The 14,136-nt window shown below is 38.5% G+C and overlaps 1 protein-coding gene across 2 annotated transcripts in view; it reads left to right on the top strand.

Moving 5' to 3' along the window:
• Positions 1 to 14,136, top strand: part of XPNPEP3 (X-prolyl aminopeptidase 3) — a 52,700-nt gene that overhangs the window by 16,056 nt on the left and 22,508 nt on the right. For both annotated transcript variants that reach the window (XM_012741765.3, XM_012741762.3), the window contains one exon: positions 10,729 to 11,136. In XM_012741765.3, the coding sequence (XP_012597219.1) occupies positions 10,785 to 11,136 (352 nt within the window). In that variant the 5' untranslated portion in view covers positions 10,729 to 10,784. The remainder of the gene's footprint in view (positions 1 to 10,728; positions 11,137 to 14,136) is intronic.

Below are 14,136 nucleotides of genomic sequence, written 5' to 3'. Positions count from 1 at the left end.
CTCTACCTTATCAACCTACCTGTAGCCTCAATTTCTTAAAAAAAAAAAAGTAGAATTCATATTACATTTACCAACTTTGAAAATTATTGATTTCTTGTGGTGAGATACTTTTATATGGTGAGCTGCATTTTCAGGCCTTAAACCTAATAATCATATTGTCAAGATAATGGCCTTTTTACCTAGACTGTCTTCCTATGTATGTTATGTGCATGTTAACTATATTTCTAAAAGAACATAAATAAATATGCATATATACATGTTCATCCCTGTACATGTGTTTATATCTGCTGTGGGAGAAAAAGGATGCCTGTTCTAATTTTACTTTCCTGGACATAAGATTTTAGACATTTAAGTAAGTGAGAAGGGATAGAAGTAGATGGAATTTTAAAGCAGAATTATCAGTGTTTTAAACTTTGAAGGAACTTTCAAGTATACCATTAGATATCCATTTTTTTTTTTTTGCCTGTGAATATAATATCTGCTTAAGGTATATATTTTTTACTGGCAAAAAAATATCCCAAGTATTAATCATTTGTCTTTCTCCATCTAGAGATGCAAAACTTGTGGAAGTGTTAACATGATTATCAAGTAAGGAACAGTAAATTTTTAAGAAAAATTAAAAGGCATTAATACTTTTTTAAAAATCTCTTTTATACAGCTAAAGTCAGGTTGTTAGTTTTGGGTACAAAATTATGTATTACTTGGTTTGCTCTAAAAAGCTTCATGCTTTGCATAGTTATTTTTCTAATACATGGTACTATATACTTAAAACTTTTGGAAAACATCTTTATGCCTTTCCTAATTATTATACAAGTTCTGTACATATTATAGAAAAATTAGAGAAATATAAATATGCATAGATTTTTTTTGATTACTCATAATCCTACCCCTCAGAGAAAACCACTGTTGAGATTTTGGTATATGTAGCTTTATAGCCTTATTTTTGATATAGGGGTGTGTGTGTGTGTGTGTACGTGTACATACTCTTTGTATATTGTTCATTTATTTCTGTAAATTCTTGGTAGTGAAATTTCTAGGTCAGCTCCTCTGAATTTTTGGAAGCTGTTTCTCTTGGATTTTTTTTTTTTTTTTTTTTTTTTTTGTGACAGTCTCGTTTTGTTGCCCAGGCTAGAGTGAGTGCCATGGCGTCAGCCTAGCTCACATCAATCTCAAACTCCTGGGCTCAAGCAATCCTCCTGCCTCAGCCTTCCAAGTAGCTGGAACTACAGGCATGCGCCACCATGCCCAGCTAATTTTTTCTATATATATATATATATTAGTTGGCCAATTAATTTCTTTCTAATTTTATAGTAGAGACGGGGTCTCGCTCTTGCTCAGGCTGGTTTCGAACTCCTGACCTCGAGCAATCCTCCCGCCTCGGCCTCCCAGAGTGCTAGGATTACAGGCATGAGCCACCGCCGCCCGGCCTCCCTTTGATTTTCCTTTGTTGCACCTACCTTCCCAAGTTTCCAGAAGTAACAATTACTTGGAAAATAGCAGATGACACAGGAGATAAAGGGATTCTGTTCTGGCTGTGATACTACTGCTTTAGCTGGAACTGTGGAGTCAGACTGACTGCCCCAACTTCTCCTTAAAACTTGTCATTTTCTTAAAGAAATCCAAGCACTGTAGACCATTTCTAATTTTTATGACAGTGCCTTCCCTGTACTAAGGACTGTGTATGAAGAGACAGAAAATGTCAGTTAGGCTCTTTGATCACTGCTAAGCCTTCCACTTGTCACCCACACAAAAAAATAATTCCACGTAGGAAGACAGGTGGCATTCTAAACTGTGAGTCTACTTTTTATAATATCTGTACAAGAAAGATGCTTCTATAGTTCTCTGACATTGTCACAAGAGTAATGTAATTAGCAAAACAGCAAGCCATTTAGCTCAGAGAAACACTGAAACTTATCAGGGAATGAATGGGAAGAATTACTAGAATGCCTAATAAGCATTATTTCCAAAAACCTACATTTCTAACATTTTTACTTTCCTAGGCACCATTACAATAGTTTTGGAATGTGTGGTATAGTTTGGAGTGCTACCCTTAAAAAAGGGTGACTCAGGCAGGTGACTCAGGCAGGTATAATTCCAGGACCTTTGAAGGCCAAGGCAGGAGGCTAGCTGGAGGCCAGGAATTTAGACCAGCCTTGACAATATAGCAAGACTCTGTCTCTACAAAAATTTTTTTAAAAAATTAGTCTGGCGTGGTGGCACACACCTATAGTCATAGCTAATCAAGAGGCTTAGGCAGGAAGATCACTGAGCCCAGGAGTTGAAGGTTACAGTGAGCTATAATCATGCCACTGCCCTCCAGCCTGAGCAAGACCCTGTCTCTTTAAAAAAAAAAGAAAGAAAATTTAAGACAGTTTTTTAAGTATAATGTTTAAAATGATGAAAAGATTGGTTCTAGAGTAGGTTATAGATAATAATTCCTAAATCTTTTTCCCTTAAAAGTTTCAAAATCACTTAGATGCCCTTCTTTCAGTGATAATTTAATTGTAGTTCTCTTGAGCAAGGGATATATTTTAAAAACTTGTTAAATATGGTTGATTTTGATAGTATGTAAAATATAAAGATATATTTTTGAGACAGAGTCTCACTTTGTTGCCCAGGGTAGAGTGAGTGCCATGGCGTCAGCCTAGCTCACAGCAACCTCAAACTCCTGGGCTCAAGCAATCCTCCTGCCTCAGCCTCCCAAGTAGCTGGGACTACAGGCATGTGCCACCATGCCCAGCTAATTTTTTCTATATATATTAGTTGGCCAATTAATTTCTTTCTATTTATAATAGGGACGGGTCTCTCTCTTGTTCAGGCTGGTTTCGAACTCCTGAACTCCTGACCTCGAGCAATCCGTCCACCTCTGCCTCCCGGAGTGCTAGGATTACAGGCATGAGCCACCACGCCCGGCCTATACTGTTTAAAAGATTAAAATGAGGCGACTTCTGGGGCCCCCCTCTCTTGGGGCCCCAGAACCTCATCCACAAATTAAATAAATAAATAAATAAATAAATAAATAAATAAATAAATAAATAAATAAATAAATAAATAAATAAATAAATAAATAAAAGATTAAAATGTATGTCCAAGAAATTACAGAAATTAAAAGTGGTTTGAATGGGTGAGCGATTTCAAAATATACACAAATGGGCGGGGCGCGGTGGCTTCACCTATAATCCGAGAACTCTGGGAGACCCAGATGGGAGGATCGCTCAAGGTCAGGAGTTTGAAACCAGCCTGAGCAAGAGTGAGAACCGTCTCTACTAAAAATAGAAAGAAATTAATTGGCAAACTAAAAATATATAGAAAAAATTAGCTGGGCCTGGTGGCGCATGCCTGTAGTCCCAGCTACTCAGGAGGCTGAGACAGGAGGATTGCTTGAGTCCAGGAGTTTGAGGTTGCTGTGAGCTAGGCTGATGCCACAGCACGCTAGCCCGGGCAACAGAGTGAGACTCTGGCTCAAAAAAAAAAAAAAAAAAATACACACACAGACAAATGCCAGGACTCCATAGACATGGTGAATCAGAGACCTCCTCAAGTATTTCTTATACACATCACTAACCTACTGAGTACTCATTAGCTGGGTGCGTGAGACACCTAATGACTTTTTTTTTTTTTTTGAGACAGAGTCTCACTTTGTTGCCCAGGCTAGAGTGAGTGCTGTGGCGTCAGCCTAGCTCACAGCAACCTGAATCTCCTGGACTACAGGCATGGGCCACCACGCCCGGCTAATTTTTTCTATGTATATTAGTTGGCCAATTAATTTCTTTCTATTTATAGTAGAAACGGGGTTTCACTCCTGCTCAGGCTGGTTTTGAACTCCTGACCTTGAGCAATCCACCCACCTCGGCCTCCCAGAGTGCTAGGATTACAGGCGTGAGAACATTTCAAGATGCCATTATACTGATAACTAGCATGTAGAAATTCTATAAACTGCCATTTAGTGCAGAATATAGACTGCCAAATGGCAGTCTATAAACTGCCATTTAGTGTATGAGGATTTCTGTTTTTAATTACTGGGAAAATAGAAAGTCTTGAAATATAGTAACAGTTTTCATGTGATATAAATACTGGTACATTAAAAATAAATGACTTGTATGTCTCTGTGTCTCTTTCTCTTTTTAAGAGATACAGGGTTTTGCTCTGTTGCCCAGGCTGGAATACAGTAATGTGATCATAGCTCACTGCAGCCTTATACTCCTGGGCTCAAGCAATCGTCCCACCTCAGCCTCCCAAATAGCTAGGATTACAGGCACATAGCACCCCACCTAGCTAATTTTTAATTTTTTTTGCACTTCAAGTTTAAAGAGTATTATACTTTTTTTTTTAATAAGATAAAATTTGCATGCAGTGAATTGTACAAATCTTATATGTGCCATTCAGTGAGTTTTGACAGAACAATACACCAATATAACCTACAGATCAGTCAGATAGAGAACATTTCCATCATTCCAGAAAGTTCCCTCATGCTGCCTCCAGTCGATCAGTACCTCCATAGGCAACTACTCCTGGTTTCTGTCAACATAGATTGTTTTGCCTAATCTTGATGTAATATGAGTGGAATCATACAGAATTATACAGTAAGTATGTACCCTTTCTATCTGGCTTGTTTTGCTGAACATATGTGAGGTTTTTTTTCATTATTTGATCATTTTGGTTTTTTTAAAGAGATCTATTAATATGTTTCATGTTATAAAGGAAACTCTTACTAGCTTTTTCTTTCTCCAAGTATTAATACATATTTAATAGTAACAAATTAGTTTATTAACTACTTCCTTACATACAGTAAAAACTACCTAATATTAAACAATTCTTTTCAAAATCAGACCATGTTAAAATCCTAGTTTAAGTCCTAGTTAAAATCCTAGTTAGTTTCAAGAAATGATTAAAGTACATACCTAGCTGGGCATATTGGCTCACACCTGTAATCCCAACACTTGAGGAGCCTGAGGAAGGAGGTTTGCTTGAACCCAGGAGTTTGAGACCAGCCTGGACAACATAGCAAGACTTGTCTCTACAAATAATAAAAAAAATCAACTGGGTGTAGTGGTGTGTGCCTATAGTCTTAGCTATTTGGGAACCTGAGCCAGAAGGATAACTTGAGCCTGGGAGTTGGAGATTACTGTGGGCTGTGCTCACATTTGTGCACTCTAGTCTGAGTGAAAGAGTGGGACTCTGTTTCACACACACATGCAGGAAAGAGAGAGAGAGGAGAAAGAAGGCAAGAGAAAAGAGAAGAGAAGAGGGGAGGAGAGGAGAGGGAGAGAAGGAGAGGAGAGGACGTACCTAGATTTTAGCGAAGACCTGTATCTTTCCATCCATTTTCAGTCTTTATTATACTTTCCTCTTTGGTTTTTCTGCTTGGCTGATAAAATAGGAAGAGCATTTTTCTTTCTTCTCTTGAAAGGCCCAATCCTAAATGTCCTGGAAGAGCTTTCTTTCTTTCTTGGCTACAGCATGTCGGAATTGATTGTGATACTTTGCTGTTTGCAGAGTCCACCTTGTGACATCTAGGCTTTCGATTAGTTAAATAAACTTGTTAGAATAGCCCTTCCATACTTAAGTGATTCCATGTGGTAAAATATTGACTTTGTTTCTTAATATTAATACTTTACCATTTGACAGAGCTGCCAGAATGTTTATTCATATATAGTTTTATCAGAAGAAATTCAGGCCAGATTGACTATAAAGCTTAGTTCTGTGATCAAAGGCCATAATAATTGCCAAGTTTACTTCTCAGTTTAAAGTTCATTCCTTTAGCATACCTTTTTTTTTCCTGAAAATGAAAAGAATAATTTTGAATATTTTTCTGTTGTGATGGAGAGTTCTTTGTTACTTTGAGATTTCAGAAGTTGGGAAGCATTTAGTGAATGATCATTCCATAGTGTTGATATTTAATAGACTTGGGAATATAGCCTCTATTTTAAATATTTCTCATATAGTTACTTGTATGAAATTAGATTCTGCAAAGAGAAGAATGCTTTGAAAGATATAAAAGATGGTTTTTAACCCTGCTTTGATTTCCAAATAATTGTAATTTTTTTCAGAAGTTACTTTCTGACATGTTAATATATACTTTGTTATTAATGAAAATGAGATTAATTAGTTAATTACACACAGATTAGTTACTAAAATTATGAATGTTCTTCTCATCTTCTGAAATTTAAAAAAATCACAAAATGAATTGATTTTTTAATTTCTTTTTATTTCATGGATTATAGCTGCGTAATAACCAAAAGCAAAGTTCAGGAAAGGTTGGATAATTTACCAATTATAACCAGTCTCTGCTTTTATAAAAGAGTGTTTACTGCTTAGGTAAATTAGGAAATTTCCAATGTTGAATAACAGTGACAGCCTTAACATAAATAATTATCAGGGAGATAAATACGTAAGTTGTTCTTCAGCTTTGGTACAAAGTTCAGTATTCTGTCCAGGAGTGCTAGGGGACTCTTAGCCAGTTCAGTCTTGAAAGAAAAAAATGTGATATGAGTTCTTCTCAGCCCTACTCTCTTGCTTTGCCTGATTCAAACTGGCCTGTAAGGCCCTCATTTATCTATCTCTTTTATTTCCTGCCAACTTCATCAATAAAAATGTGGATTTCTTCTATTATAAATGTCTAAAAAGTTAAAAATATTTTATTAATAGAATATGAGGGCTGGGCGCCGTGGCTCACACATGTAATCCTAGCACTCTGGGAGACCCAGGCGGCAGGATCGCTCAAGGTCAGGAGTTGGAGACCAGGCTGAGCAAGAGCGAGACCCCGTCTCTACTAAAAAAATAGAAAGAAATTAATTAGCCAACTAAAAATATATGGAAAAAATTAGCAGGGTATTGTGGTGCATGCCTGTAGTCCCCAGCTGCTCCGGAGGCTGAGGCCGAAGTATTGCTTGAGCTCAGGAAGTTTGAGGTTGCTGTGAGCTAGGCTGATGCCACGGCACTCTAGCCTGGGCAACAGAGTGAGACTCTGTCTCAAAAAATAATAATAATTCAGAGGGATAAGTCAACATTACCTGGGCTATTCAAGAATGCCTTTTCAATAAGAAGAGTCTAAAAACAAACATGTATTAAGCCAAGATTTTAGAGTGGAATTATTATGGAGGGAGAAGAAATTTCAGAAAGGAGACCCATTGTAAGCAAGGTAATAGGGAAAGAACAGATTTTTATTCATGTAAGAAATAAGAAGGAATTAATTGCAGAATAATTTGGGGAATGATTAAAAAATTGACCAAGTCATCTATATATTATGTGATACCATTTATATGAAATCTCTGCAATAGAGAAATTGATAAAGACAGAAAATAGATGAGTGGTTGCCAAGGGCTGGAGGGATTGGGAGAAAATGGGGAATGACTGTTAATGGATATGGGAAGTTTTTTTGGATTGATGAAATGTTCTAAAATTCATTGTAGTGATGGTTACACAATTCTGTAACAAAAACTATGGAATAGTGTACTTTAAATGGGTGAATTATATGATATACGAATTACATCTCAAGCAATTTTTTTTAAAAGTTGGCCAGATGAATTGGAGTCATCAGATAGAGAATATTAAATCTAGACCTAAGTGTTTATTTATTTATTTATTTATTTGAGACAGAGTCTCGCTTTGTTGCCCAGGCTAGCGTGAGTGCCATGGCATCAGCCTAGCTCACAGCAACTTGAATCTCCTGGGCTCAAGCAATCCTCCTGCCTCAGCCTCTCAAGTAGCTGCGACTACAGCCATGCGCCACCATGCCCGGCTAAATTTTTCTATATATATTAGTTGGCCAATTAATTTCTTTCTATTTATAGTAGAGACAGAGTCTTGCTCTTGCTCAGGCTAGTTTCGAACTCCTGACCTCGAGCAATCCGCCCGCTTCCTCGGCCTCCCAGAGTGCTAGGATTACAGGTGTGAGCCACCACGCCTGGCCTAGACCTAAGTGTTTAAATTTGTTCTTATGGGCAAGAAAAAGCCATTATAGGTTATGAGTATGGAATGGACTTTCTGTGGTTTCCCTTTTTTATCCTCTTTTTCTCTTTATTTGAAATTTTACTTATAAAAATATATATAATTAAAATAATATAAAAGCATGTTAAATAGAAAATATCTCTCCCCCCCTTTTTTAAACATAAATGAGATCATATAATCCAATAGTTTCGTTAACTTTTTCATACAGCATTGTTTCACAGATATGTATGTGAAGACTGGTTACTGCAGGGAGAAATAATAGTAACTCACATCATTGTAAAGGTTAACTGAGTTGATACATGTAAATACTGAGAATGATTAGTCCTAGACACATGGCATTCAATAAGCATTAGATTGTTTTACTATTTTTTTGTTTGTTTTGAGACTGAGTCTCACTCGGTTACCTGGGCTAGAGTGCCATAGTTCACAGCAACCTCAAACTCCTGGGCTTAAGCAATCCTTCTGCCTCAGCCTCCGGAGTAGCTGGAACTACATGCCTGGCTAATTTTTTTTTTTCTACATATATTTTTAGTTGGCCAATTAATTTCTATTTATCGTAGAGACAGGGTCTTGCTCTTGCTCATTGGTTTCGAACTTCTGACCTTGAGTGATCCTCCCACCTCGGCCTCCCAGAGTGCTAGGATTACAGGCGTGAGCCACCATGCCTGACCAGATTGTTTTAGTATTATTAGAGCTAAGTGTAGGCTGAGGGGATACAGCTTTGGTTAGTGGTTGTTTTAGTAGTTCTTTTGCTTTGGAACCTAAGGTAAAAGCAAGAGTAATTTTCATTTCATAAAGGAAACATTCACCTAGTCATCACTGTGCTAGTAGTCAGGCAGTCTAATAGGTACTAATATGAAGAACTAACACACAACACTTCATTCATAACAGGTTCTTAATCTGGGTTCTTTGAGAGGATTTAAGACAATCTGAGACTCTTGAATTTTTATGTCAGAAGTTTGAATATGCATGCAATTTAGTGAACAGAATGAAACCATAGCTTTCAAAAGATTCCTGCAGTCTTTAATCCTTAGGAACCATATGCTTTATCAAATTTATTCTCATAACAGCCCTAAGAGGTAGATAATAGTAGGATTTTTGGAGATTACAAAGTTGGTCCTCAGGGAGCCAGTGTGTATACCCAGCTCACTGTAAATGTAAGATAGAGAGTGAAAAATCTTGCCAGAAAGGTATTATGCCTTGGGAATTCAGAAGGGGAAATTTATTCTAGATCTTGAAATTGGGGAAGGCTTTTTGTTCTTAAACTCTTATTATGTTTTTTTTTTGTTGTATATATTTTTAGTTGGCCAATTAATTTCTTTCTATTTTTAGTAGAGACGGGGTCTCACTCTTGCTCAGGCTGATTTCGAACTCCTGAACTTGAGCAATCCGCCCACCTCAGCCTCCCAGAGTGTTAGGATTACAGGAGTGACCCACCACACCTGGCCTTAAACTCTATTATGTTAAAACTTATAGGTCATTTAGCAAATATTTATCAAATGCCCACTATACTTTACTTATTATTCTAGGCCTTCAATATATAATATTAAACAAACAAACAAACAAAAATCTATGTTCTCATGGAGCTTACATTTGTGGAGGTGGTCATTAATCTTCGATTTTATTTCTCTTTTTAAACAGCAACTAACCCGCTTGTGAATGTCCCTAATAGTAAGGCTCCACTCCATGCATTCCAGGAGGTTCCTTCAGCCAGGGCTATGGTCCAAGCTCTAGAATTACCCATCACCCACACCAGCCATCAGGCCTCTTTTCTATTTGGAGACTTGGGACAGAAGGTCTCCAGTTAGAGAGGAAGTTGGGACTAAGAGTTATGCTCAGACACAGCTTCCTTTGTTAGTCTTAGGACATGTGGGGATTTCATGGCATGCTCAGACAGACTGTGGGAAGGCCTGGAGAGGGGTTTCTGAACTCTTCTCCAGCCTCACTCATTCCTGGGCAAACCCCACAGCACCCCTTCCTCTTGCTGGGCTCAGTGCATTGCCTTTAGAAGATGGGCATCTGGCCGCTAGCATTCCTCGGTGTGAACTAGTCAGCTTCAGGAAAGCACGCTCCTCTTACCCTATTCTCCTGGCCTCGGCAGGGTGGGGAATCAGGAAGAGAAGTCACACACAGATAGATTGACCCTTCTCCCTATCTTATATATTGAAATTTCAGAGTAGCTTTGATTATATGCCTAATAATGCCTTCCACATAATAATGTTCAATAAATATTTGATTGAATGAGTAAAAGAATGAACAAAAAAATTGGAAGAGATTTTAAGGGGTGATGATGTTAATTTTCAGGCATGACCACATTTACTATTATTTCTGTTCGAAACCAGCCTGAGCAAGAGTGAGACACCATCTCTACTATAAATAGAAATTAATTGGCCAACTAATATACATAGAAAACATTAGCCAGGCATGGTGGCCCATGCCTGTAGTCCCAGCTACTCAGGAGGCTGAGACAGGAGGATTGCTTGAGCCCAGGAGTCTGAGGTTGCTGTGATTTAGGCTGACGCCACGGCACTTATTCTAGCCTGGGCAACAAAGCGAGACTGTCTCAGAAAAAACCCAAAAAACTATTATTATTTCTTCCAAATTTTTGCAATACAATAAAAATTTGAAGCCTGGGTTATCTCCTTATTCCCCATGTGCTGTGAGCAGATTTGTCATAAATTAAAGAATCAAACTTGGGTGTGTCCATCTAATATTAATCTACCTTAAGTATTTTGGCACTGTAGAAATAAAAGTACCACTTTTATTTGTCATTTCTAGGGGAGGTGACTCCAGGACTATCTCAGGTAGAATATGCACTTCGCAGACACAAACTGATGTCTCTGATCCACAAGGAATCACAAGGGTACAGTGGGACCGACCAGACAGTAGTTGTGCTCTCCAACCCAACATACTACATGAGCAACGATATCCCCTATACTTTCCACCAAGACAACAATTTCCTATACCTGTGTGGATTCCAAGAGCCTGATAGCATTCTGGTCCTTCAAAGCCTCCCTGGCAAGGAACTACCATCGCACAAAGCCATGCTTTTTGTGCCCCGGAGAGACCCCAGTCGAGAACTTTGGGATGGCCCACGATCTGGCACTGATGGCGCAATAGCTCTAACTGGAGTAGATGAAGCCTATACACTAGAAGAATTTCAACATCTTGTACCCAAACTGAAAGGTAAGAAATGGGACCAGATGACAAATCATGAACCAGATTGGGATTAAGACCTTCTTTGCCTATTTAGATAGAATTCTTGATTTCCTAAAGTGATTATCATATGGCTACATTTCCCTAAGCACTATTTATTCATTTCTTTATTTTGAGACAGAGTCTGGTTCTGTTGCCCGGGCTAGAGTGTCGTGGTGTCATCCTAGCTCACGGCAACCTTAAACTCCTAGGCTCAAGCAATCCTTCTGCCTCGGCCTCCCAAGTAGCTAAAACTACAGGCATGCACCACCATGCCCAGCTAATTTCTTCTATATTTAGTTGTCCAGCTAATTTTTCCATTTTTTGGTAGAGACGGAATCTCGCTCGCTCTTGATCAGGCTGGTCTGCAACTCCCGACCTCAAGCCATCCTCCCACCTCGGCTTCCTAGAGTGCTCGGATTACAGGCGAGAGCCACCACGCCAGAGCCTGAGCTACTTTAAAGATTTCATTCGTTCATTTGCTAAATCTTTACTGGATTATTCATTAACAGAGACTGTTAACTACTCTCACTTGAAATCTCAAAGAAAGAATTTCCTTTAAGGGAAAAGATAAGCTGGGCACAGTGGCACTTGCCTGTAGTCCCAGCTACTTGGGAGGCCAAGGCGGGAGGATCACCTGAGGTTGAGAATTCTAGACCAACCTGCTAAACATAGCAAGTCCCCATCTACAAAAAATAAAAATCTAAAAAAAAAAATTTAAAAATAAAGGAAAAGATGAGCATGGGGCTCAACTCAAGATTACTGACCAGCTTATTGACCTTTGACCACTGCTGCTTATCTTAATACTTTTGCCAACTCTTCAGAAAGTGGCATTATTCTTAGTAATCTGAGCATCTCCAATATCTAAGTCATCTGGTGATTCATATTAAAAATTAGGCATGCATAATACATAGTAGAAATGTAAAATCTCAGGCTGCTACTTCCTCATACCTACAGAATCAGAAGCTGCATTTTAACAAGAATCTCAGCTCGTACACAGTTGAGTTTTTGTCCCTCAAAATAGTTACTTTCTCTACATTTATTCTGGTGAAATTTTGGTCAATGTTTTGGGATTCCTATTCTGGGAATTTCTTCAGAACCTGTATCACATTATAAACTATTCTTCTTAATGATTCTTATAAAACTTCAGCTCTGGGAAGCATTGTATTTTTTGAGGTATCTTATTTGGAAAATAAGATAGATGATGAAGTTGAAAAATACTGATTTTAGACCAAAATAATATATGATTGTAAAATTTTGGCTTGATTTTTTTGATGGCTTGTAAATCATTTTTGAAGTCAATTTTTTTTTTTTTTTGAGACAGAGTCTCGCTTTGTTGCCCAGGCTACAGTGAGTGCTGTGGCATCAGCCTAGCTCACAGCAACCTCAAACTCCTGGACTCAAGCAATCCTCCTGCCTCAGCCTCCCAAGTAGCTGGGACTACAGGCATGCGCCACCATGCCTGGCTAATTTTTTATGTATATATTAGTTGGCCAATTAATTTCTTTCTATTTTTTTTATAGTAGAGACGGAGTCTCGCTCAGGCTGGTTTTGAACTCCTGACCTTGAGCGATCCGCCGGCCTCGGCCTCCCAGAGTGCTAGGATTACAAGTGTGAGCCACCGCCCGGCCCTTTGAAGTCAGTTTCTAAAGGAGAATTCCAAAAATGTTTCTGAAAATCATGAAATATATTAGATTTATTTCCTATAAAACTCCTTTGGAAAAAATACTTGAATATATAAGTTCTAATATGTTTGATTAAATTATTTTCATTACTTTATGGAAATATTTTCTATTTCACAGAGATAATTATTCTGTTTAACTCACTGAGCTTTCTTATGTCTTCGAAATGCACATAAATGTGGGACATGAGATCATTTTCTTTGTGGCTTTTGATTTCTAGCATTAGTTGCTGGCTGTCATGTTCTACAGTTTAAATTTCATTAACCCAGTATAGTTAAAAATCTCACATAAAATAAGTTCCTTAAGAGTACTTCTCATCCACCATTCTTAATGTTTACTGGATTAAAAAAAGTGCTAGGCAGGCCTAGCGCAGTGGCTCACACCTGTAATCTCAGCACTTTGGGAAACTGAGGCAGGAAGATCACTTGAGCCCAGGAGTTCAAGACCAGCCTGGGCAACATAGTGAGACCCTGTCTCTGCAAATAAAAAAAATTAGCCAGCGTGGTTGTGTTCACCTATAGTCCTAGCTACTCAGGAGGCTAAGCCAGGAGGATCACTTGAGCCCAGGAGTTTGAAGTTGCAGTGAGCTATGATGACAACAGAGTGTGGGCAACAGAGCAAGACCCTGGTCTCAAGGGGGGGGGGAGGGAAGTACTAGGCAAAGGAAAAGATTAATTAAATCATATTTATTTTAAAAGTTTAGGCCAGGCGCGGTGGCTCATGCCTGTAATCCTAGCACTCTGGGAGGCTGAGGCAGGCGGATTGTTCGAGGTCAGGAGTTCAAAATCAGCCTGAGCAAGAGTGAGAGGAAATTAATTGGCCAACAAATATATATAGAAAAAATTAGGCCAGGTGTGGTGGTTCAGGTCTGTAATCCTAGCACTCTGGGAGGCCAAGATGGGCGGATTGCTTGAGGTTAGGAGTTCAAAACCAGCCTGAGCAAGAGCAAGACCGCCGTCTCTACTATAAATAGAAAGAAATTAATTGGCCAACTAATATATATAGAAAAAATTAGCTGAGCATGGTGGCCCATGCCTGTAGTCCCAGCTACTCAGGAGGCTGAGGCAGGAGGATTGCTTGAGCCCAGGAGTTTGAGGTGGCTGTGAGCTAGGCTGATGCCACGGCATTCACTCTAGCCTGGGCAACAAAGCAAGACCCTGTCTCAAAAAATAAAAATAAAAAGTTTAAAAACCTCAAAAAGTTGAGCTATGATTTCATACACTGAGAACGGGTAGTAGAGGTTGTTTTGCTTTTTAAAAATTACAGCAATTAAATTTTCATCTATTAAGTAGATGTTTCCCATGTAATA

This window comes from Microcebus murinus, chromosome 10 (assembly GCF_040939455.1).
Source record: "Microcebus murinus isolate Inina chromosome 10, M.murinus_Inina_mat1.0, whole genome shotgun sequence".
In the NCBI taxonomy this organism is placed as follows: domain Eukaryota; kingdom Metazoa; phylum Chordata; class Mammalia; order Primates; family Cheirogaleidae; genus Microcebus; species Microcebus murinus.
This window is presented reverse-complemented; position numbering and strand designations above follow the sequence as displayed.